This window comes from Thrips palmi, unplaced genomic scaffold (genome assembly GCF_012932325.1).
Source record: "Thrips palmi isolate BJ-2018 unplaced genomic scaffold, TpBJ-2018v1 HiC_scaffold_15, whole genome shotgun sequence".
Taxonomy (NCBI): domain Eukaryota; kingdom Metazoa; phylum Arthropoda; class Insecta; order Thysanoptera; family Thripidae; genus Thrips; species Thrips palmi.
Window position 1 is genome coordinate 9,143,577 of NW_023144624.1, and position 25,313 is coordinate 9,168,889.

Sequence of the window (25,313 nt, forward strand, 5' to 3'; positions counted from 1 at the left end):
GCGAGGCGGCCCGGCCCGGCCCGGCCCGTCTGGCGGCCCTGGCCGTGTGGCCCTGCCAGTCGGCAGGCATCGACGCGCCCCAGTGAGCGGTGTGCCCCATTCATGGGCCCACCTGTATCTTGCTATCTCGCTGGCGCCACGCCTTGGCCGCCGTGGCCGCCATGGCCTGCCCGTCGCCACGACACGCACGCGCCACGCCCCCGCTGGCCTCGCGCCCCGCCCCGCCCGCCCCGCGGTGGGGCCCTTGCGACAACACTGTAGTGGTGTGCTCATTAGCAAGCCAGCGGCAGAATAATTGCCCACCCCGCCCCGGCCCGCCCTACCCCTCCCCGCCCCTGCGTCACGACGCCCGATTTGAGATTACCGGGCGACGTCGCCACGTCCGTCGCCGCGGACTCGCCGGACTTGCCTGCTTGGTTGACGAAGGACGCCCGCCGGGAACGCGTGTGGCGGTACTTCTCCTCCAAGATGGTGTTGCACGTGGAGCAGTTGAGCGTGCAGTGCGGGCGCCGCAGTTCCAGCAGCGGGCTGAGCGCGCCCCGCGGGGACGGCGACTCGCCGCCAGACCATCGTCGCGCCGCCCAGCCCCCCGTCGGCGGCACGTCCAGACAGTGCACGCCGCCGACGCCGCCGCTGGGGGTCACAGACCGCGACCGCTCCTCCCACCAGGACGTGCCCAGGCCCCACGCGCCGCGCCCGTCGCCCAGCGAGGACGTGGACGACGTGGATGACTTCCGCTGCCGAGGGTCGCCGTCGGCGCCGGGGTCGCGGGGCGAAGCGTCGCCGTCTGGCTCCGGCTTGTCGGCCACGTCCGCCGGCGGCAGTGTCACCGTCACCTGCGTCACGGCCTTGACATCCTGCGCGTCGTCGTCCTGCACCTCGATGACGGTCTTGAGCACTTGGTCTGGCGGCTGCACCCCCGCCGGCACCCCCGCCTGGCTGTGCTGCTCCATGGCCTGGTCCTCGTCGGCGTGCTCGGCGTGCTCGGGTCGCTCGGCGCTCATCCCCGGTCCATGACGTGCCGGTGCGGTCTTCGCCGTGGGCTGTGGCGCCGTGCTGGCCTCGCTTCGCTCCCACTCCGTTCCGTCCGGGCTGGGCGCTCAGCGCGCACTGTGCCCCGCCGCGGGGCAACCCAACCCCGCATGCCACCCCGAGTCCTGCGCTGGGGGCTGGCTGGCCGTGCTGGAGGGGCGCTACGCCAGCTACGCCGGCGCCGGGGTTGGGTTGGGCCGCGTGGCGTGGCGGCGCGGCCAGGGGGCCAGCTGACGAGCCTATTGCCGATGACACCCTCGTCCCCTTGGCCCGCGTCCTCGCAGTGCCGGGCCTTGCCGGGCTGGGCCGGCCGCCCTGCCGCCCTGCTCCACCGGTTCACTCAATGATCAATCACTCGCGCCCACCCGTGCCGGCCAGGCGGCCAGGCGCGGCTCACGCGAGATCCCCGCGGCAGCCACCCTCGGCCTGACCGCGAAGCCTGCCGCCGAACCAGCGTCCCACCCGAAGGGGGAAAAGACGAAGCCCAACGGGGAACGGAACGGAAGGGAGCGGAACGCTGCGGTCGGGAAAGCAACTGGTGCAGAACGGCTGGACGCGAAGCTAACGCAGTGCCGCGCAGTGGCCCGCCTGCAGGGCAGTGGGGCGCCTCGACTGCGACGCGAACCCTCAACCCTTCCTCCCAATACCATCAGCGGGCTGCAGCGGGCCGGCGGACACATAAACAGGCCGCTAAAAATATGAAAATAACCGAAATAAAAAAAAAGGAAAGCTGACACGGTGCGACATGGACTGATGAGTTGGGCAAACACAGCTCACGGCAATTCGATCCGGCCACCGGGCGCGGGGGCGGCAGGCAGGGCAAGGCGGAGGCGCCTCTGTCCACAATCCTCGCCCTCACTGCGGAAAAAAAAGAATATCCCTGGGCAGCGGAAAAAAGCGGGAGGCGGGTCAGGCGCCGAGGCGGGCAGGGCAGAAAGGACCCAATCGAGGGGCTACTCACTCGTTGTTTTCTCGTACCGTACACAGAATACGAATATGCGCGAATACTTAACTGGAGGAATGTTTTCATACTAAGATTACCAACTAGACCTGCACTGATTATCTCCAGTTGTTTACCACCCGTTTGGGTGCACGGACTTTTTTTGGGTGACTACCCCCAGGCCGAATGGGCAAAAGCGTGTCGGGGGATGCCACGGCGGTGCCTCCCTGAGTCCCCCACACTCGGACACTCGGACACCGGGGACCCGGAACGACAGGCAGGTGCACGAGGCCCTGGTCCTGGCCGGCCTGGCCCATCCCAGGCCGCGCTCCCGCTGCAGCTTTCGTTTCGTTTTATCGCCAGCTGCAGTCGGTCCCCGCCTCTGTTCCCGTTCCCCTCGCGCTCCGCAAAGTGGCCCCCAGTTCCACCCGGTTCCGGCGGACAAGCCAAGCCGAGCCGAGCGGGGGCAGCGTGGGGGAGTGCGTGGCGTGGCCCGGGACCGCGCGCCCGCCCGAGGGGCTGCCCTGGGGCTGCCGGGCAGAGGCGTAAGTGACCCCTTTCCTCTGTGTGTCAAAGTGTGGCTGCTGGGCCAGCAGACCGACTCCGAGGGGCCGTTTCGTCGCTGTCTCTGTCGCGTGCTGACGGGGTGCGGGTGCGAGCGAGACAGAGCGACGGCAGACTACTCGGAGCCGGCGTCCGTGGCGTCGTCGGAGGGCAGGGCAAACACGGCGACTCCCACGGACAACAACAGCCCGCAGAGGGCCGCCTTTGTCGCCGCCGTCTCCCTCGCACCCGTACGGCACGCCCCATGGGTGCGAGCGAGACGGAACGCCGAAAGCGGTCTTCGGCGGCACGGCAGCCCCCAGGGCGAGCCCCAGGGGCCGCGCGCCACTTGTCCTCGTCCAGATTGCCACCACCAGCGTTGCGGGTGTTTGCGGGCTGCTGCAGCGCACCGCGAGACCGCGCCGCGGAAAGAAAACTTGAAAAATTCAAACCGGGCTTGCCTTCTGTTGTTGTTTGTTTTTGTTCTCAGCGCGCCGTCTTGTCGTGGGGACATGTGTACCCTGGCAAAGCGGCCCCGGCCAGAAGAAGGCCGTGCCACTGAGCCTCGCCACGTCACACGCGGCGGGCGAGGGGGGAGGGGGGCCACGGGGGCGAGGAGCAGACCGGCAAACAACCGCACTACCCCGCATCCAGAGAGAGCACCCACCAGCAGTCAAAGGCAGCTCGGGGCGAAGCGCGAAGAGGGGCACTGAGGGCCGCGCGCGGGGGCGGGGGGGGCGGGGGGGGGGGCGGGGCGGGGCGGGGCGGGGCGCGGCGGGGCGGGGCGGGGTGGGGCGCGGCGGGGAAGACATTTCGCGACGGCGCCAAAGTGGACTTGTGACATGTGCGGTCCGCTTTACGGCGCTGGGCAAGCCCTGGCAAGGCCCCCCTCTCCTCCTCCTCGAGGCCGTTAAGCAGATTACTCGGCCAGTGCGGCCGGCCGGTCCTCAATAAGTTACGTCCCGTCGTGTCCTTGCGGGACGCACCTTGTCGTTCATCTTGGTCGGCGAGTCCGTCAGGAGGGACATCGGCGACGTCGGGGATCGCGGGCAGGACGCGAAGGGGTCGGGAAGGGAGGCAAGGGTGAGGCAGGGACACCGCAGTGGGCCAGAAGAGCGGCGCCGGCGGCCAAAACTCTAAACGCGTTTCGAGCTCCAGACTCGCTAAACAGGACTCGAACCGAACGTGTGACCCCATCAATGGATTCCTCGTTCGAAGAGCAATCCATTGGCGGGGGCCACGCGTTCGATTCGAGTCCTATTAAGCGACTCAGAGGAGCTCAAAACAACTCCAGGACTTTGGCCGCCTCCACCGGTCCTCCGGCCCACTGTGGACACGGCGAGGAGGCGGAAGGAGGAGACGCGAAGGAAAGCAAGGATTGGGAAGACGGACGCGACAGGATGGGCGTGCCTCGGCGTGCCTTCATGTGCGAAAGGGCGCCCCTTGCAGTGCCGGCGCGGGGCTGCTTCCGCTCCACCCCACCCCCTGGATTTCTCTAATAACCCGCACAACCCTTCCTGGAGGACCCCGAGGACCCCTCCGGCGAGCTCATAGCAAGAACAGCCGTCACGCGGCGCGGCACGGCGTGGCGGCCGTAGGCTTGACGCCCCCTTCCCCGGCGACGCGCGCGTGCTTTCCCCGCTCCGTTACTAACGGCGCAGTCGTCTCGTTTTCGGGGATTTAGGACCGCGCCAACGACGCGACACGCAACGGCCTGCCCGTCCAGGCCAGTCCAGGTGGACGGTGTAGTGGAGGAGGGCGAACGAGAATCAGCTCGCCGCGCTCCCTCCGGCAGCATCCTTCCCCCTCCACCCCCTTTCCTCCCCTTCCCGCGCTGCGGCCGGACGGACCGGCCAGGTGTTCCGCGGGGACCCCTTCCGCGCCGACCGCACGCCGAGCGGGAGCGCGGCAGCGCGTTGCCTGGCCGCACCATCCAATTCAAAACCACATCGCCTCCATTAAGAAACATCGTCGCCCGGCTAGCTCAGTCGGTAGAGCATGGGACTCTTAATCCCAGGGTCGTGGGTTCGAGCCCCACGTTGGGCGTTTCTTTTGTAGTTGAGAAAGTCATCGACGACGGGATTTTGTAGGGTTTCTCACATAAAATGCGCATTGCTGGCTGGATTGATAGCTTGTTTATCTGTTTTTCTTCTTGATTAATATTCATTCATTCATTCATTCATTCATTCATTCATTCATTCATTCATTCATTCATTCATTCATTCATTATTCATTCGTTCTTCATTCATTCATTCATTCATTCATTCATTCATTCATTCGTTCATTCATTCATTCATTCATTCATTCATTTTCTGGAATTCCTAAGTTCAAGTTATTTATTTTATTCATTTGATGTCATCACAAGAGTCACTGAATGGTTCGCGGAGGAATAATGCACGAAGCTGTCTGTGGCCGTGTCCTCCGTGTCACTCTGTGAGCTCCTGGACATCCCATTCCGAATCCGTCGATTCTCGACTCACCGTACGGCGACATGTCCGGGTCCTGGATGCCGGACCACGGCCCCTCCCTGGTGACGATCTCGTGGACGATGATGGCGAACGAGAACACGTCCCCCTTCTGCGTGCCGTCCGAGCAGCGCGTCCGGGCCCATCCGGAGTAGCTCCGGCGCCGTCCACAGTTTCCCTGCGACACCCCACGCCGCCAGGCCGTCAGCTAGAGTCTCTGGGCGCGCGGGGTAGCGCTGCCCGCGAGGGTCGCAGCGCTACCCCGCGGCGCGGCGCGTGGAGTAGTTCCAGCGGCAAAGTACTCACGCCTCCAGTACGCGTGCGAGTCCTCCTCCTCCCGGCACACCTCCCGCAACCGGTGGATGCCGAAGTCGGTGATCTTGAGCACGAAGCGGCTGTCCACCACGCAGTTGGACGACTTGAGGTTGCCGTGGGACTTGACCTCGCTGCTGTGCAGGTACGACATGCCCTGCGCGGAGACAAGCGTTAGTTCCCTCTCTCATTCCCGCAGCCCTCGCTACTCGGGGCCTCCAGCGCTCCAGCACACAGACTCGTCCCGGGACGCACCTTGATGATGTCGTGCATGAGGCTGTAGCGGAACATGGAGTCCAGCTTGAATTGGTCGTTCTCCAGGATGTCCTGCAGAGAGCCCTTGGGGCAGTACTCGATGAGCACGCACGGCATGGGCGGGTCCAGGCACGCGCCGTAGAAGCGCGCCAGGTGGTCGTGGTGGATGTCTTTTAACTGGGGACAGACAGGAGGAGACCAAAGTTAAGGCTGGCGGCGCGTGCCGCTGCGTGACGCTGCAGCGCGCGCCGGGTTGCCGAGGCCCCGGTCGGTGGGCGCTCGCCGCGCGCCGGCGGCGAGACGACCCCGCGCGGGGCCTGGCGGGGCCTGCCCCGGCCAGCCAGCCAGCCAGCCGCAGGCGGCCCGCTGCGGCTTGCCGATGCCTCTCCCCGGGGAGGAAACTCAACTGCATCCAGTCATTCGGGCAATCGGCGTAGTCGCGTATGTCACTTCAAGTAAACCTAGCCGTGCAAAATATATTGCACGGTCATCATCTTCATTTTGTCGAGGGAGAAAATAAGCAGAAGAAAAAAAGACGAGTTCGTTTTGATTTTCTCTTACTGACCCTCTTCAGTTCGAGGAGGAGTGTTCTGCTGAGCTCCACCTTGTCGGCGATCGCCTTGACGGCCACCTTGGAGCCCTTGTACATGGCGGTGGGCACGAAGACCTGACGGTTGCCCTCGAACAGGCTGACGCCGTCCTCGGAATACAGAGTCTGAAACAAGCAAACAAGCGTGTCGGGAGGAGAGAAGACTTCCAAACCAAAGCAGTCCGAAGCACGGCGAGGCATCTACTAATTAATTAACTGTCCCAAAGCGACTTACGACTTGGCTGCCTCGCCTGTTCATGCCCATCTTGTTGTAGGACTTGTTCGGGAACTTAATATCACAGGCACAAACTCTCCATGTCATGGACGCGATTTCAGCCTCTAGCTTGTAATGTCTGCAACCGAAAGAGAGGAAAGAAAACATGGTGAGTCGGAGGAAGATGAATAAAGAGGGTTCAGGAAAGGCGCGCGCGAACATACGGGACACTCGCACCCCCCCCCCCCCTCCTCCACAATCTTTTCATACTCTAGGGCCGCCGGCCTGTGCCACTGCCTGCAGGACAAAGGGAATGCGAAAGGGCTCGACAAAGACGGAGAGAGAGAGGGAGAGAGAGAGAGGGACGGAGAGAGAGGAGGCGTAAGGACAGAGTGCGGGCGGAACCAGGAAGGGAGGGGACGGAAAATCGATACGGACTGCTCCGGGCCCAACTCGTCCCCACCAAGGACTCAGTCGCTGCCGGCGCCCGCTCCGAGACGCACCGCTCAGAGGAAACACTTTAACTATTTTCGAAAACTTTAAAAAATGCACCCCAATTGCATGGATTTAGGATCTTCTCGAGATAGAGTCCGCTTGATAACGCTGCCCGCCGTGGTGCGTCATAGTACAGCACCACCATGACACCTGGCGCAGGCGTGGCGCAGGCGTGGCGCAGGGCAGGCCGGAGGAGGGGGACTTATTCAGATGTAGGGCCATCCGAAGGACCTCGCGGCGAGGTGTGCAAATGGAATGGCCCACGCGGCCCAGGCTCGTGGAGCCTACTCCGCCCCCCTCCCCGGCCGTCCGTCCCCGCCTTCCTCGCACTAATCTTGACGTATGTTAATCACACAGCCGGAATACAGGCCGCCAGCCTCTTTGCTGAGTGTGTTTTCTGGTGGTGCAAGCCGCGCAAGCTCCGCAGAGCCCGCTTGTTTGCCCCCGAGGTCTTGGCCGTAACGTGTGGACGAGCCAAGGCCTTGTGCAAACGCCAGGCGGAGCAGCGCCACGTTAGGGGCTGTCCGGCGGGGCCAGGTCCCAGGCCAGGTCCCTGGCCGCCTCAAACTCCTGCACTCCGGCCGACTCCAGGCGGACTCCAGGCGGACTCGACACTACGGAGCCACAGCCGCCGGGCTGGTTTTCCCCGTTTCGCCGTCACGGCGGCCACCCCTACCCACCCCTTGCCCGCCCGCGCTGCCCGCCTCGCCAGGGATTTACGCAGGCAAGTGCTCATGCAAAAGCCGCGCGAAATGAGCGCGGACTGGCGTGCGCCGGCGTGCGTGCGGACAGACAGGCAGGCAGGCAGGCAGACAGGCGGGCCGCGGCGACCTGGCGGGCAAACCCAGCCCGTGCTCCAGTGTTCCCCCTGACTCACCCCCTCGAGTCCTACAGTGCCTGGTCCGCCATGGCGGCCCGGCCGGCCCTGGCGACGGCCCCACTTAAGCCGCCATCGGCCGGCGTCCCTGGAACATTCATGAGGATCAGGGAGGTGACACAAGGCCAGCACTGGGCCAGCACCGGGCCAGCACCGGGCCAGCACCGGGCCAGCACCGGGCCAGCACGGGGCCAGCTTGGTCGCCAAATCGGCTGAGCATGATCGCCTGGCAGTCCTGACACTTGGCCTGCTTCCTCAGCACCACCACCGCGGGGGTCAGTGGGCCGTGCAGAGCCGTGTTGCCCTGCTGTAGGTCGGAGAGTGCTCCCCTGTCCCCTCGCCGAGCTCGCCGACGCCGAGGACCGAACCTGGCGGAACCCGGCCGAATCGGCCTTGCAGCAGTGCGGTGTGGGATGGGGCAGGTCAAGTGCAAAGAAGGAAATGGGCGACGCGATAAGACAGAGCCTACACTGGCAGTGCTGGCAGCGCGAGGCGCCGCGTGCGTGCACTGTCAGGGAGGGAGAAGCGTCGCCTTTGTCACCTTCCGATCCGACGTGCGGACAAAGCGGCGGAAATGGAGCCGACAGTCGGCATCGCTCGCAGCCTCGCACGTCTCATTCTCAACGGACAGTCCGCGCAGAAAAAATAACAGGAAAAATGACACAAACGTCCAGGTCCAGTGGCTGGGCCGCCGCGCCGCCGCCCCGCCGCGCATACGCTGGAAGACACATCTCGGGGGTGGCCGCGGCGCGCGGCGCCGGGCCGGGGCCGGAACCACCGCCGGGGGAGGGAGCGGGGTGCGCGGTGCGCGACACGGCCGCCAGAGCGCGCCACGGCCACAGTGGCGGAGTGGCGGAGTACGAGAAGGCCTCGGCTGGCATGCGCAGTGCTACGCAGTGCAGGCCCAGCCTGGCCAAGCAAGGCAAGCAAGGCTCCGGCCTGCCCGCAGTGCCCGCTCTGCCAGACGACACCGGACCAGCGGCGCGACCGGACCGGGCGAGTCGAGGCCGACGCGGGGCGCAGAGAGGCCCACAAGTGCAGCGAGTACTACACGGCCATGTGCGCGGTACGCGGCGGCGCGTGGTGACGACGAGGGCCACCATGAGGCCGACTAGTGCGTCGAGTACTCGGTCGAGTGTGCGAGGCAGGCCGCGCGGCGTCATGGATTACGTGGATTACGTGCACCGCCGAAGACCCTGTCCCTGCCGTCGCCGCTGAAGCAGCCCAAGCACGTCCAGCGCCACCTCGGTCGCGCTAGGCCGCACCACCACCGGGGGCCCCGCAGGGGGTCAGGCGCACTCGTCGCCAAGCGAATGTAAGCAGCGACTCCCCGCTAATCTTCTTTCTCTCTCTAACGTTCCGCCGACTAAATGTCCGGACGTTCCCCGTGGGACGTTCACGCGGCCGGACCGGGCTGACTCCGGTCCCGTCGGCCTCGGCACACATCCATTCATCTTCCTCTGTGTGGGGGCTATTTATTTAATACAGGCAGACGCTGCCAGCCCAACCTGTTTAGATCACATGCGCTGAGTTACAGCTTTCTTTTGTGGAGCATCAGCTGTTCGTTTACTCCCCTACGCGCGTCACCGCGGCCTCCTCCCCCTCCCCTCCCCCTCCCCTCCTCCGGCGGGCCGGCCCCGCCTGCCCCGCCAGCTCCCCCCTCGACAGATGTTCGGAAGGTACCTCGTGCGGTACGCGCGGCGCTCGCGGTGCGGTACCCGTCAGCCCAACCGCCACACTGCAGCTGCCGCCCCAGGCCGCCCCCAGGCCCCCCCCATTGGAGGAAGGCCACAGTTTGAATACCGGTGGCGCTAAGGCGATCCGCTCGTGAAGCAAGCGGCAGCGTGGACCAGACCAGAAATACCGCGTCGACATGCAGAAAAAAATTATTTGGAAAAGGAGATAGTATCGCAATCTTGTTGTCTTTTTTCTTTTTTTTTTTTTTTTTTTTTTTTTTTTTAGAAATTTTGACAAGATTTTTTTTTGAAATGTAGCTTTAAGCCGTTCTCTCAAGATTTAACCTACAATACTTAAAAAAATACCCGAAAAAATATACTTCAAAACATAATAACCATTACGAGTCGTATCTTCGGCAGTGTACCTTCACGCCTGGATTGGCAAGGGGTTCAAGTTATCACGCGACGAGGCTTGGACCACGGTCCTGCGGCCACGCCGAGCCTTCTCTCTCTCTCTCTCTCTCTCTCTCTCTCTCTCTCTCTCTCTCTCTCTCTCTCTCTCTCTCTCTCTCTCCTCTCTCTCTCGCTCCGCAAGGAAGGGAAAGCCACGTGACATGCAGCGCTCCGCGGCGCGCAACGGTCGGCGCGATTCCTAGGGGTGAACAAACCCTGAGCCGCACCCTGCACGCTGCGCCGCGCCGAGCGCACCAGACAGCGCGGTACACGCGAAAAAATGGGACGCCGGATCGGATTCACACACGCGTGATTCAGCCGGCCTTGCAGACCGGCAAACAAGCGCCAACAGCCAGGCTGCCTCCGCGCACTGCTCCAGTCGCGCTGTCTCTCTCGCACTCATGGGGCGTCCCGTGCGGGTGCGAGGGAGACAGACACAAAAGCAGTGCTCGCGGAATCAGCCTGCCGGCCTTCGGCTCGCGGGAAGCTGAATGCGCGGCAGCCGGTGGTTGGGACCACGCCGACTGCGACACTGTTCTCTGCATAGTGTGGGCAGTCTCACTGCACCGTCCCGCGGAGCGGCGGCGACAGGTCCGCGACAGGCCGTCACCTTGGCAACTTTTAAAAGGCTCAGCGATACGCGTCGTACGCTCCTCGCTGTAGTGCCGCGAGGGGGACGGGACGCCGTCCAGCCGCCAGGCGAGGGGAGGGGAGGGGGCGGCGCGCACGTGCCTGCTCTAAAGCAGATGTGTGGTTTCGGAGGGGAGGGGCGGGCGTGGGCGGGGTGCGGGATTGAATTGAGGTAGGAAGCGGGGAGGGGGACGGGGAGGGGAGTGATTCCCACCGGCATCCTCACGTACGCGATGTCCTGCGTCCTGCCCCGTCCTGCCTGGGCCATCCTGGGAAGACGGGCGCTAACGGATTGCCACTCGAAAGGCGGACACGCGTGAGGGAGCTTATTCACAAGTACTTGACGTTAGTAGCTAAATCTGGAGCACAAAAAAGACCCCGATTTGCCGTCGAGCGAGCCAGGGAGAAAGAGAGAGACAGAGAGAGTGTGCGCGGCGGGGCGAGGGACGGCACCGCCGCTCTCACAGAAACACCTTACAAAGGGCCCGCACCCTCGTCACCTTTTCAACACCCAATAACTACACTGTGTTGTTGCTCATTGTCGCACGCACCGCCACACACACACACAGACACACTCACGACGACGAGGAGGGGGTGTACCTGCGCAGGGGAGGGTGCCGTCGGGGAGCTGGCTGGCGGACGTAACCCCATCAGCGTCATCGGGGCGGCGCCGCGCGGCTCCTGGACAAAAAGGTCCCGGACAGGGATCTGGAGATGGTACTGCTACTGTACACGGCCGAACACGGCGGGCCACGGCTATCGCCGGCCTTATTGCGCGCGTCAGGGTCTCGACCAATCGATGGGCAGCTCGGCACGGCGTGCCACGGCCTGCCACGCACTGCCACGGCGTGCCACGGCGTGCCACGCACTGCCACGCGCCCCAGTTCATTTGCCGTTTGGCGGTGGGTCACATTCGCTCGCATTCGGCCGTCCTGGAAGCCCTGGAAGCCCTGGAGCCGCACTTAGCACGCCGCCGCGCAGTTTCATCACTCACTGCGCCGGACGGGCGGCGTTGCCTTGCGCTGCGAGCGGCGTGCCATGCGGCATTGTGCACGCCGCCAGCACCGCCAGGCCCCAATCACTCTCCGGTTCACTCTCTTGTTTCGCCGCCATGAAAAGCCAGATACAAAGATACGGCACAGCCACCAGCCCCAACGTCGTGGAGCCTGGCGCGCCAGCCGCACCAGCCCCGTGCGAGGACTCGAACCCGCGTCCCACGGGACCCTTGGTACCCAGCCCGCCTCCTTCCAACTCGTTTCAACTCCACAGACATGACCAGTTTTCTTCGCCGAGGCCGCGCCGGCAGTGCTGCCAGCCAACCCTCCCCGGCCGACCCTCGCGGGGGGTCATCGGGTGGAAGGAGTGAGTCGGGGAGGAGGGAGAGGGAGGGAGAGGGAGGGAGGGTGAGGGAGGGACGGGGAGGAAGGGAGGGACGAGGGGAGAGAGGGCCGCGGAGCTGCGAGGGGAGCGGCTAAGTGCTGAGCGCGGCCACAGCGTCTCGAAACGCCACGGCGGCGTTGGGATTCGAACCGGGCCGGGTACACGCTGCTCTGCGCTGCGCGCCGAGCGTGGCGGCCCGGCGTGGCGTGGCGGCCCGGTCGGTCCAGAGGGAGGGAGACACCCGCGGCGCCCCGCCCGCCACGCCGCCGTCTCACAGCTGAGCTTGGTCGAACTATCGATTCAATTTGCGATCCATACCGTAGTCAGCTGTTCGCACATAAACACACAATGCCGGCTCGCTCGCTCTCGGCCCCTCTCGCTCTCTCGCTCTGGCACTCTCGCTCGCTGGGTCCATGGAGCGGCCTCCATGGAGCGGCCTTCGTTGCCTCTTATGGGGTACCGCCATGGACCGGCTGAATCAGACTGACTCTTTGATCGAGCGGGGATGGGGTGGGGGAAGGTCGCCCGGCGGCTCAGCTGATCCACGGCGCGTACTATCGGTGCGTAGCGTGCGCCGATGCCTCGGAGCCGGGGTTCGAATCCCACCGGCGCCTTGGCGTTTTTTTTCGTCCGCGCGGCTCGCTAGCGCATCCTGGCGGCTGGCGGGGCCCTGCTTGTTCACTTTGCCGGGCTGGCAGCGCCGCACGGTGCTTAGTGCTTCTAGAGGCCGTGCCGTGGCATGCCCCGCGCCACTAGGGCCTAGCAGCAGCAGTAGCATTGTCTCCGTGAAGCAAATGCTTGCTGGCTGCCGGGCTGGCGGGGCTGGCAGGCCGGGGACGCGGGCTGGGGACGCGAGGCAGGGAGGACTGGGCCGTGCCATGCTGCCTCGCTCACCCCATGCGCCGTATCGATTTTCTGGCGCCCCTCCACGCCACCCTCTGACGCCACCCCCGCCCGAGCGCCACCCCGCTCCACCCGCCCCACCCCCGCGACCGGCGTGGCGCGGCACGCCACGGCCGTGGCACGGCACGGCGCTGCACGGCGTCCCCCACCTGCTACACCCTCGCCGCGCCGCATCGCGCTACACCCTCCCTGCTACACCCTCTCGACCTAATTCAACATTCCGCAAAGCCGGACATTTTGCCCAAGACGAGCCAAAACGCCGACCGCCAGCCAGTATTTGAACTCTGAACCCCATGTCTGCGGAGACGAGCAAAGCCGCCGGCCAACCTTTCAGATTTCCAGTCGAGCGCGCGGCGAACACACATATACTCGGTTTGGGTCCAATCTAACGCATTTGGTGTGCTTGCAGGTGATGGGGCTGATGGCTACTGCTGACGGACACACGGACGTCATGTCGCCGTCGGTTCGGTCCGCGGGGGCGCACCGCGGCCTGGCGGGGGGCCTGGGTGGCCCGCTAGGGGGCCACGACCTCAAGGATGAGGAGGACGACGAGGGCTCAGCGGGGGAGGAGGACCAGCTCGACGCCGACCTGGACCACCACCACGGCCACCCGGGCCACCAGGGCCACCTCCACCACAAGCAGGAGTGCCTGTCCGTGATCGTGCCGCCGCCCGACGACAATGACTCGGACTCGCAGTTCCTGAGCCCGGCCTCCCAGTCGCCGGGCTCGGACAACCTCCTGGACACGGAGCCCACGTACCAGACGCTCACGTCCATCAACTTGTCGCCGTCGCGGTACAGCCCGACGTCGTCGTCCTACGCGACGCTCACGCCGCTGCAGCCGCTGCCACCCATCTCCACCATCTCGGCGGACAAGTTCGCGGCGTACGGGTCCTTCACGGTCCTGGGCTCTCCCTACGGCTACGACAAGATGTCCTCGCTGAGCATGTCGCCGCCGCACCACTACGCCTCGTCGCCCGGCCACGACCTCGTCTCCATCGAGATCCCCCACGAGGTGGACGACAACGGCCCGCTGACGCCGCAGAGCGGCTACAGCCAGGGCCACAACGGGCTGGCCTCGCCGACGAACTCGCTGTCGCCCTCCAACTACGACACGGTGGACTACGCCGTGGACAACACGACCCTCAGCCAGGACACCAACGTGATCGTGTACGGCGGGGCGCCCTCGCTGCAGCCCGCCCTGCAGCCCGCGCTGCAGGTGGCCACCATCAACGGCGTCACGTCGCTGTCGTCGCACGACGGGCTGGTGGTGGTCAGCTCGGCGCCCACGCTGCTGCCCATGCAGAGCGTGCCGGTGCAGACCGTGCAGACCGTGTCGCAGCCCACGACCGTGGTGGTGCGCCACGTGCCCGCGCTGACCACGCCGGCGCCGGCGCCCGTCACCACCATCGTGTCGCCGCCGGCCGCCGCGGTCAGCCCGGGCAGCAGCAGCGCGTCGGGCGGGGCGCTGTCGCCGATGCCGCCCGACATGGAGGAGATCAACACCAAGGACCTGGCGCAGCGCATCTCGGCCGAGCTCAAGCGCTACTCCATCCCGCAGGCCATCTTCGCGCAGCGCGTGCTGTGCCGGTCGCAGGGCACGCTCAGCGACCTGCTGCGCAACCCCAAGCCCTGGTCCAAGCTCAAGTCGGGCCGCGAGACGTTCCGCCGCATGTGGAAGTGGCTGCAGGAGCCCGAGCTGCAGCGCATGTCGGCGCTGCGCCTCGCCGCCGCCCAGGTGCCGCAGCAGAAGCCGTCGCGGCGCCGGCCCGGCGAGGACGCCGACAGCGACTCCGAGTCGTCCGGCACCGTGCACAAGAAGCCCCGCCTCGTCTTCACCGACCTGCAGAGGCGCACCCTGCAGGCCATCTTCAAGGAGACCAAGAGGCCGTCCAAGGAGATGCAGGTAAGCGCGCCTGGCCAACCGCACCGACCTTTTGGCATTCGAATCTCTTGTTCTAACCACGGCTTCTCCTTGCCCAGGTGACGATCGCGCGGCAGCTGGGGCTCGAACCCACGACCGTGGGCAACTTCTTCATGAACGCGCGGCGCCGCTCCATGGACAAGTGGCGGGAGGACATCGACGAGGACCAGCCGCAGTCCATGCACACGCTGCACCACCACTTGGACCACGACGACGGCTCCAACATTGACTCGGTGCTCTCGGACGGTGGCTCGCTAAGCGGCCTGCAGTCCGACCTGCACCCGGACCTTCACGACGACCTCCAGCAGGACTTGTGACCAGACGCCGGCTACTCCGAAGAGCAGCACCTGGTGTTCATGTGAGCGCTTGTGGTTGTTGGTGGATGGGCAGGGGGCAGGGGACGGGGGTGGGGATTGTGGGCCCCACCGGTCTCGTCCTCTCTGTGTGTCTGTCGTGTCTTGGAGTAGCAGGGTTGCCCCGTGCCAACCCCCCGTGTGCGAGAGTGAGCGTGTGTGCGTGCATGTGCGTGTGTGCCTGTATGTGAAGAGTATTGGTTAGGACGTCTTCTAACGTAGTCAAGGCGAGGACGCCCTCTGTTTCTCCTCTTTTTTTGCCGCGTTCCTCGTCACTCAACGAGTTTCTAGTCACAATTAGGACTGATGTTTCGAACCAATCTGGTCAAAAAAGCTGTGTTTCCCGACTTACGGGCGCGTCTTATTATTATTTAAGTTTGAAGAAGTAGGGTATTGAGTTTTCTTTATTGGAAAGCCTTGTTAGTGTGTTGTGACCTTCTCTGCAATATACACTTTGCAATCACTTTGTGCGCATTGTCTAGTTTATTTTGTTGAGTCATTTCCTGATTTCTAGGAGAGTGAACTGATCTAGTCCAGATAATTTCTAATCCAAATCGCTAAACAGAGTATAGTAAAGGAAAATTTTTATCAAGGAACTTTACATTCCTAGGTGAATTATTTTTAAAATAGGAAAATGCAAGTAGACAATAAATATGTGAGACGGTGAGATTGGAGCAAGTGTAATTGACTAGCTATCTTTGCTAGAAGACTATCCTGCTGGAGAAATGTGACAGATAAAAGCTCAGCCTGCACGTTGTCAGTGGGACAAACTTTGTAAGAATAGAATTTCTGTACTTGATAGTTTTGTTAATGACGACTCGAACGTCTTTGGTTAAGCCATTTTTATAGAGGCGGACTTTTCTCTACTTAAAGTAGAAGTACTGATGCCACTGACTTAGTCTATCGTGCTGATATCTGACACAATAAGAGAAAGTTTAGAAGAATAGATGAATTGGAGACATTGTTGAGGCAGAGAGATAGAGTGGCAGCTTATGCCCCTGAGTACGCGTGTCCTCCAAGACGCACTTACGCTTCTTAAGTATATCTTTTGATAAAGTCATTTTCGCTGGAGCGCTTATAGGGCTGGGAATGACAATAGCAACTTAAGTCTTGCTGAAGTTATACTTTACGTAATTTTTTGAATCCTATCGCAATCAAGTGCCCTTCCCAAATGATACTTAAATTCATATCAACTAATCATAATAGAAAAATTCCTTGTGTAGACATGTCACTTCTGATTTAATTAAGAGGACCCCATTATCGCGAAAAAGAGCTTAGCTTCTCTCTCTCTCCGGTGTGGAGGCCTGTATCTTTAATTACTTGCTTTCTAGCCGAATACTCATTTGTGTGACTTAGCATTATTCTGTTCACGTGTGTAATAAGAGACACAGGCACACCACATTCGATTTGATAGTCAGCAATATAGTCAGAACAGAGTGTTATGTTGGTTGACTTTTTTAGAGTAACTCATTTTCGTACCAATCTTGTATTGACCTGTTGTGTACATACTGTTTTATGTGATCAAAGTGAGTTCATTTTCTTAAGATTCCACTTAGATCTTTACCATTCCACAGTGTTTATGTATTTGTGTACGTAATTTATTATATTATTTATTTATTTATACCATAGGTGTACTTGTTTTTGTTTGAAGTTGTCTATCACGCATTCTGAAATAGAGTCTGAAAGGTATTTATTTGTATTCGTTTGCCGCAATGCTTTGGTTGAACATTGTTGTTAAACGCCCCCCTGGGCGGCATTTAAAAAGTATTGTTTTGAGTGTACATAGACTTTCAAACTCTAGTGTTAATGCGGGTGTATGAATTATAGCGAGATGGTACACAGAGGCCATTCACACGGACTGTTACGCACATGTGCAATATTTATCTAGTCAAAACGTGTGACATTGTGTGAATATACGCCAGACCAGCGAAGCGTATGACTTTGTGATTTTAAGGCTAACCACCGAGATTGCATGTAAGATGCGCCGCTTCAAAATCCTACAATCGCATATGGATGCAAAGAGGCAGTTGTTACTTTAAAAAACAAACGCTCGCTATGATTCAGCACTACTTGTTATAAACTGATGCTGTCTTTAGCAATAACACAAATTAAACCTCTGCGATATTTAAAAATGGAAACTTTGATTTAACCTGAAGAAATGAGTCCATAAATTAATGGATGTATCTTACAGCCCAGTATTGACCCACGACTGAAATTAACTTTTCAGCAAATCGCACATATGATTAATTTTTATCAAACAAAGTGCCGTATCTTTTCTAATTAGCGAAATGATCGCGCTCGCCTTCCCTCGGCGTGTTTCACCGTTTGAAGAGTATTTCCTGGCAGAAGTCCAGCTTAGACTACTTTGTTGATTTGACCTCAGGAAAAAAATAAAAAAATGTTCACGAAACTCAACGCTTTTATTTCCTTGATACACACAGCGAGGAGCCCCTCCACTGCTGCCCGGCCCCGAGACATGAAAGGCAGCCCCGTTCAATTCACTCGGCTTTCAAGCGCGGCGCTTTCAGACTTTCCCAACAGTGTAGCGGGGAGTCGCGACGTAGCGAGGGGTGGGTGCGAGGTAAACAGCGCGTTGCTATCCTCCGGGCGGCGGGCGACGCGTTCCGAGGTCTCATTCCCCGCAGTGTAGTGTGCCGCGCTCGACGCGACATAAGCGAGGAAAAAGGCCGCGAGAAGAAAACGCCATTTGGGAGGGGTGGAGGCCGGCTAAGGCACTGGGGGAGCGAGGGGCAACCTGCCTCCAGGCCTAATTAGAACCGAGATCAACAGCCCGGCGAAACGCCGCGAAACGCCGCGAAACGCAGCGAAACACGGAGCCGAGGGCGGAAACAATGAGAGAGCACGCCGAGTTTTCCCCTCGAGAAGGAAAGACGGCAAACGCAACTCAGGATGCGGAAGACGGACGCTCCAAGTTCCAAAAGTTATTCTGGCCGCCCTCCCCCAGAGGGACCGCGTGCATTACTGGGTATCGCAGCCACCCTCCCCTGTGGCGGCGCGCGGGGTATCGCAGCCACCCTGCCCTCTGGCGGCGCGCGGGGTATCGCAGCCACCCTCCCCTCTGGCGGCGCGCGGGGTATCGCAGCCACCCTCCTGCGCCCAGCGCGCGGGGTATCGCTGTCACGCACCCTTCCAATGCGCGGAGTATAGCGGCTCCGGTCACCCTCCCTCCCCTCGACACGTGGGGTCTCTGTAAAGGACGTCCCCGCATTAGAGTCTCTCGCGCAGGGGCTACCGCCACGCTAGGGGCTGGCGAGCGTGGAGGGGAAGGAAATCATCATAATTCAAAACGAGCTAGCATGTGACAGAACGTGCGTGACAATTGTGCTGTAAGTGCTAGACTGAGAGAGACAAAACATTGCACAGCTCGGCACACTGCATACATATTTCGTGCCGCCTCGCCTTGGAGCACGCAGGCGCCTCGCGTCCACACACGTCGTGTAAATAATATGAAGTGTACATAATGTAGGAGGAAAGTGCTCCAGGCCACGTTCCAAGTGATAGTACAATTATGGATCGACGACGAAACAACTAAGTTTGTGTCTCCTTCGAAATTCGCCGATTGGAGAGCGAAAAGGCGCCAACAACTACCACAACACATTTCAGGTACTCATTCAGGGCCACTTCGGCACTCCGCCGCGCCGAGTCAGCCACGCCACTGCTTCCAATCATTGACGAGGAGCATAAAACCAACGGGCAGAACGGCCGTGGCGCCGCAGCCGCCCAGGATCCAGACAAGTAAACCATAAAACGCGCGGCCAGCCCGCCGAGCAGCGCGCACGTCGCCGCGACGCAGCCACGGCCGAGGGGCCAGGACGCCGCGCTCTGCCCCTGAGGTCAGCGGTTCAAATCCGGGCCTACAAATTTCCTTACTCCGCTCTCGGCGCTACGCGAAGAATGCTAGGGAGCGCTTCGCACTGCACAGTGAAAAACAAAGAGGGTTGTGTCACTAGGCCGCGGGGCATCAGGGATATTAGGAAGGCGCCGATGGCACTGCTTCGCACACTTTGGACAAAAAGGGACCGAGAGAAACAGAGAACGGGCAATACGAACAAAATGGCAAGATGGAATAGGGTGGTGAAAAGACGTCCGACCACTCGCTACAACTGTATTGATCGGGCCGCCGCGAAAATCAGGTGCCAAGAAGCTAAATGGAATTACAGGCTGTCCCAAACGAAATGATTTCCCGACCGGACTTGGTCTCTTTTCTGCCTGCCGCCGCGTCGCCGCGATGACAGGTTCAGTGCGAAGCAGGGGCAGGCGCGGCAGGCCCTCGGGGCCCCGGGCACACACTGCGCGAAAACGGGGGCGGCAGGGCGGCAACAAGGCTCGAGTTACAGGCAGGCCGGGGATGAGGTGAGCGATGTTAGTCTGGAGTGATAGAGGTTCGCTCGCCCACGCCCAGTCCGAGTCGGGCCCGTCCGCGCGCCCGAAAGGAGGTCAAGAAGGCGGCCGACGGGGCGGCCGGGGCGGACGGGGCGGCCGACGGCGCGGCAGAGGGCGCGCATTCTGTCGCCGTCAAGGCAGTGGCCGGCGTCCCGCAGTCACGCGATCTCCAGGCGGCGGCCCACGTACCTGAATATGAAGAAGGACGCCACGGCCAGTACCACCACCACGGAGCTCAGCACCATGCTGAGGATGGCGTACCCCGGCAGCGCTGCAACAACAACAACAACAAACATTGAGCGACAACAGGGGTGGCGACGGCCCGGCAACAACAACAACAACACTGACCGTTATCGGGGCACAGGCTGCCGTCGAAGCCGCACAGGGGCGTGTCGGCGGGGGGCGTGGTGCGGCCGCCCGACCAGTGTATCTGCCTGTCCTCCACGTACTCCAGCTTGTGCTTGCCGCCGATGTAGTTGGCCACGATCTGCGGGGACGACAACAAACAGCGCCACAGTTTGAAAAATAAACAGCAGAAAATGGAATTAATAAGCAAACAAAAACAAGGAGGGCCTGCGGTGGGCTGAGCCTCCCGCTGGCTGCGCTGGCCCGGAAGCAGAGAGGAGAAGCACACCGGTCTGTTGCCGAGTGTGTCAATTAACTCCCCCCCCTTCCCCCTCCCACCGGCCGCAGCCACCGGGATTGGCGGATACACGCATCCGCAGCGAACCCCGCCGCAAACCCCGCCAGCCTACCTTGAACTCCCCCGTCTCGGGGTCCATGTCGAGCAGCGAGTAGTCGGCGATCCTGTCGCCGTTGGAGTCCATCTTGACGTCCCCGGAGATTCCTGCAACAGCGCGGCAAGGCTTTCTTGGGACACGTGACGCCGTGGCGCGACAGTGTACTGTAGTGGCGTACGGAGCGTCGGCAGCAGCGTCGGTGCGAGGGCGGGCCTTGACAGGCCGTGCTGCCCCTGGCTGCCCCGCACACGCCTCGGCGCGACAAACGCGTTCCCCGAAGTCAGAAGCCCGACAGGAGGAGGCGGAGGAGGAGGAGATTGCCGATCAACGAAGAGAGAAAAAAATTAATGGGAAAAGCAGCCCTGCTGGCGGAAAAGCAGAGGTTGTACACGTCGCTCTCATTCATTACAAACATCCCTCGAGTCGGAAGGAACATTAATTCAGCGTGTTTGCCTCATCGGCGAGTTTGTCTTGCAGCGCGACCTCGCCCCGCCCCGCCCCGCCCCACCCCGCCCCGCCGTGCCCCGGCACACCGAAGCAGCTTGCCCCCAAAATAATGAGGCGTACAAACTTTTGAGAGTGGCGCGCCGGTCCGCCTGGCTGCATGCTCCACGGCGATGGCGATGACGATGGCGATGACGGCCACGCGGAGCAGGCGGAGCGAGCCGCGCAATAAAAACATTGTTCCGCGGGGATTCGAACCCACGCGCCACGTTCGGTCGGAAAGTCTGCCCAGTCCGCTTCGCTGTCCGCTTGGCGAGTTTGCCGCGGCGGCGGCGCGGCGTAAACGACTCATAAGCGGAGCGCGTCGCTTTGCGTCGCTGCGCGTTGCGGCCGAGTGCGTGGACGGTCCTTAAAGCGGGACGGTCGAGAATAAAGGGCGTTCATGGGCGCCCCCAAGGCAGCGGACCCCTGCAGGGCCCTGCAGCGGCCTGGACGGCGGGAAGGGCACCGAGACGAGGGCCTTCTGCTGCTGCTTTGGCGCGTCCAATTGCACCGAGCGACTCGGGGCGGCCAGGGTCAGGGGCGGCAGGCGATAAAAACAAATTCGTGCATATTTTTTGAGGCTGGCCGGAGATGGCGCTGTAGGCCCGCCCCGCCCCGCCTTGCGCCCTGCTTGCGCCGCGCCCACTCGGCACGAGGATAATAGAAAAGAGGTTTCACTGAGATGCGCCGCAGCCGCCGCCGCTGGCCAAGTTTCGCGTAGTTAGGCAGCGGGGGCGGCGCGGCCCCGGCCGAGGTCCCCGACGACGACCACCACGACGACGACTCGCTCGCTACGCTTCGCCGAAGCAGCATCGGTCACCCCGCCCCCTCCCTCCCCAAGGCGGGAGTAACACTATTGCCAATCCGCTCTACAAAAGTTTTGGCCTCTCTCCGGCGGCCCTCTGGCCGCCATCAAACGCCTGCTGCTGGCTTTGGGGGGCGGGGCGGGGCGGGGCGGGGCGGGGCGGGCATGGAGTGCCGGAAGTACGCCACATTCCGGGCGGCTCTTTTCCGGCCTCGCACGGCCGGTTGTAGTACGGCATAACGAAGCCAGCCTCGGCCGCTCCTTCTCCAGGTCCACTCCACCCACTTCCAGCCTTCCAGACCCTCCTCCAGAGGGCTCCTCGTCGAGGCTGCGCCACTGGAGTGTAGCAAAACGGGAAAGAAATACGGCGATGGAGTCTCGGGGCGATGATGCCATTACGAAGGCAAACAACGCGCGATAATGAACCGGGGCTCGAACTCGGGCCGTCCGCGCCGCCGGCCGCGTCGGAGGGCGCTCGGCTGCCTGGACTCACCGTTGAAAGTGCGGTTCCACATGCGCTCCGTGATGGCCTTGCCGTCGTGCGGGTCGCCGCCCTGCTCCACCGTCTCGTTGAGCGCCAGCGCGTACAGCAGCACCGCGTCGTAGAAGGCCGAGACGAAGGCCGACACGGGGGCGGGCCCGAACGTGTAGTTGTACTTCTCGCGCGCCACCTCCTTCACCTGCAACATGCACGAACAGGCAAACAGTGTAGGCGAACGAGTGGCCGGGGCGGCCAGCCAGGCGACAAATGGCGGTAAAGGCAGGTAAAGGCAAGCGGTGTCACCGCCGAGGTGGCTGGCCGGAACGCCAGCACCGCCAGCAAGCCCTTTGATTGATGCCTCGACACACCGCGACGTCCCCGGCGGCGCCTCACCGGGCCGGGGCTGGGACCGAGCGCCCCAGGCAGGGCCACAGGCAGGGCCACAGGCAGGGCCACCGCCAGCGGGTTGATTCCGAGAGTCGTCTCCGTCGCTCTGTCTCTCTCGCACCAATACGCGACGCGCCATGAGTGCGAGAGGGACAGAGCGACGAAAACGACTCTCGGAATCAGTCTGCAGCATAATACGAGTCGATAAATAACCCAGGCGGGGCGGTCGGGGACCAGTGGACCAGTGGTCAGGGGCCCCTCACCTGCCCAGTCTCCTTTGCATCAAGGGGGGATAACGGGGGGGGGAATCAAGAGAGGGGGCGCTGGAGGATCAGGGCGGAGGTCGAGTGGTACAATCCAACTCCCTGGTATGTGTCCACTCCAAGGGTGGTTGGTCCCCACACGACGGGAGGGTCCAGCTCGCTCCAAGGCCCAGAGCCCCGAAAGGCGGGGGCGGAAGGGCAAAAGAGAGGGCATGAAGCACTGCAGCGACACATTGATTAATGCTGGCGGAGTCATTACCTGATTCCCCGCCTTATCGAGGGGCTCGCATCAGCAGCCTCCACACTCCACGGTCGGCCGTGCTGTGCTCGGGACCGGACTTGGGACTCGGCTTAGCACGGCTCGCGGCGCCACCTCACCAACGAGGCACTCGGCACGCAAAGGCAGGGCAGCCGCCAAAATAAAGGGACGCGCCGAAAGAGATCGGTCCCATCGGCCTGGTTATTTCGATCCATGCAACTGGGCCGAGCCGCAGAACGTTCAGGGAGTCGGGGATGACGCCCTTAAATAGACCATACAGGGGCTGACGTGGCCGGAGACAGACAGACAAAGCGCCTCTCGCAGCACAGCGATGGCATTTCTCTGCATTTTACGGCGTTCCGGCCGAGTTAGCGAGCGACCCTCAGCATGGCGCGGCGCACCGCGTGGCGCAAAGGATTCACAGGGCAAGTGGCCTGTGTGCCGGGAGCGGCGCCCGAATCCCGGCACAGTAGACCGTCATAAACTGCATTAGACGCCGGCCACACTGCAGAAGGCAGGGCTGACGAACGGGACACTTCCAATAAGTTGCCCGCCCTCCCTGGCCGCGCGCGGGGCCCCGCTGCCAAGACAGGCCCTGCGTCACAGTAAGGCCGGTCAGAGGTAAGTTGGACTGCGAATCTGATAACGCCGTCCGACCCTTGCAGAAAGGCAAGATGTGACGACGGTGCCCCAATAAGTTTGGCCCGCCTCCGCTGGAACGGGGCGGGGCGGGGCGTGGCTTATTTGTGGACACAGCAGGGGGCTAAAACAGCCGAGTCCCCATCCAGATTTACAAAGTTAGACGGCCTCACGCCGGCCCCGGCCTCCAAGGTGCGGCCATGCAACAGCATTAAAGGTTATACTCCCGTCGGTCGAGGCCGGCCTGGCGGCCTGGCCTCCTGGCCCGAAGGCTGGCCTGGCCACCGCCCAAGAGCACTAACAGGGTTATTAACTACAGCCTGTTTGTCCCTGCCGGCCTGGCCGGCCTGCCGGGTCAGATCGGGCTGGCTCCTCGCCCACGGCTGCGGCTTCGCTAGCGCTTGCTGGCCTCCACTGGCCTCCGCCGGACTCACCTCGTTGGAGAAGTTCCGGTAGGACTCGTTGTCCGGCGTCCTGGCGGTGACGGTGAGCAGCGCCGAGTAGGCCTTCCTGGCGCGGGCGTTGCGCTCGTCCGTGTCGCCCTCCGCGTGCCACGGCTTGAAGCGGTTGCGGTCCATGCTGCGGGCAAAACACCAAGTTGAAGAAACAAAAGACTAGCCTAGCCGAATCCGCGAAGCGAGGCGGGGCACTGCGACCATGTCACAGAGGACTAGGCAAACCCTTAACGCGCGTCGCGAACTACATCGTGGAAGGCAACGGCACTGCTCGGAAGAAAGCTCACTGCGAGGCTCACTGCCGCGTGGGCGGGGCGGCCGAAGACGCCTCCAGGAAGTTGATTGATAATTAGGGCCGAGTGGAAGGCAAGCGAATGAATATTTACATTCGGCGCCACAATTTGGCGTAACGAGTGCGAGGCGCGGCGTGGGCGGAGGAGGGAGGGGAGGGGGGATGTTGGTTCATCTGGACCGAGTTTCAAGTAACCGCAGCAAGTGTTGCCAATTCCGGCGACACTCGAGCAGCCAAAGTTCACCGAGTTGTCGCTCCGCTTTTGCAAACTTATTGGGCCGCGCCCGCCGCCCCCGCCAGACGTGGCCGACGGCCCGGCCTGCTTCGCTGCTTCGGCCGGCCGGGGCGGGGCGGGGCGGGGCGGGGGAGGTCACCGCGCCTATTATCACCAGGACGCCGTCAAGGGGAAGCAATGTTCGTATTTATAGTTTGAGGCCGCCGCCGCCGGTCGTCGCCATCGTGGTCGTCGTGGTCCTGCGAACTGGGGCGACGCGACACCCGTCTGGCACTTGGATGTGGGTGCCCCGCCGTCACCGCTACCGCCACCCACGTACTACCAGGAGCACTGGACACATTCCAAGTCCCCCACCCCCGCGCCCGCCCCTCCGGACATGTGCACATGCACGCGGACAATCAATGCTGCTTTCTGGCGGCTCGCTCGCGTCCCGCATCCAAATCCCCTCATTGCGCGGTGGCGCACCGCCCTGTCAAGTTGTCATTCAAAACGACCCGCCCTCCGGACCAACGACGCCGATAATCAGGAACCAGCATCCCCCCCGGCCGACCGGACGGCGGTGACAATGCGGCGGAACGCCGAACGCGGACCGGAAACGAAATCCGGCGGCGGAAAGGAAGGGCGGCACACACACGCACACGCACACACACACGCACGCGCGCGCGCGCGCGCACACACACACACACACACACACACACACACCACACACACGAGAGCAGCCAGCAAAGCAGACGGAGCGCTCCTGCCACGCAGCGCTGCGCAACGGGTTGCCTATCCTTCCGACCACAGGCGCTCCGCGCCGCAGTCTGAAAAGCGCCGGCAGGGC

At 62.3% G+C, this 25,313-nt stretch overlaps 2 protein-coding genes and 1 non-coding gene across 3 annotated transcripts in view; 2 read left to right on the top strand and 1 right to left on the bottom strand.

Annotated features, from left to right (window-relative positions):
* Positions 1–25,313, bottom strand: part of LOC117641188 (atrial natriuretic peptide receptor 1) — a 91,744-nt gene that overhangs the window by 41,903 nt on the left and 24,528 nt on the right. The window contains 11 exon segments of the mRNA XM_034378333.1: positions 4,996–5,107; positions 5,109–5,158; positions 5,287–5,449; positions 5,548–5,724; positions 6,113–6,262; positions 6,372–6,489; positions 19,635–19,716; positions 19,794–19,932; positions 20,201–20,292; positions 21,970–22,156; positions 23,940–24,084. Coding sequence (XP_034234224.1) covers positions 4,996–5,107; positions 5,109–5,158; positions 5,287–5,449; positions 5,548–5,724; positions 6,113–6,262; positions 6,372–6,489; positions 19,635–19,716; positions 19,794–19,932; positions 20,201–20,292; positions 21,970–22,156; positions 23,940–24,084 — 1,415 coding nt within the window.
* Trnak-cuu lies at positions 4,489–4,561 on the top strand. The gene has a single exon. It is a non-coding gene; the product is annotated as a tRNA-Lys (tRNA).
* Positions 8,637–17,451, top strand: LOC117641160 (hepatocyte nuclear factor 6). Its single transcript, XM_034378297.1, has 3 exons — positions 8,637–9,037; positions 13,174–14,670; positions 14,748–17,451. The coding sequence occupies exons 2-3, from the start codon at positions 13,177–13,179 to the stop codon at positions 15,003–15,005; spliced, it is 1,752 nt and encodes a 583-aa protein (XP_034234188.1). The 5' UTR covers positions 8,637–9,037; positions 13,174–13,176; the 3' UTR covers positions 15,006–17,451.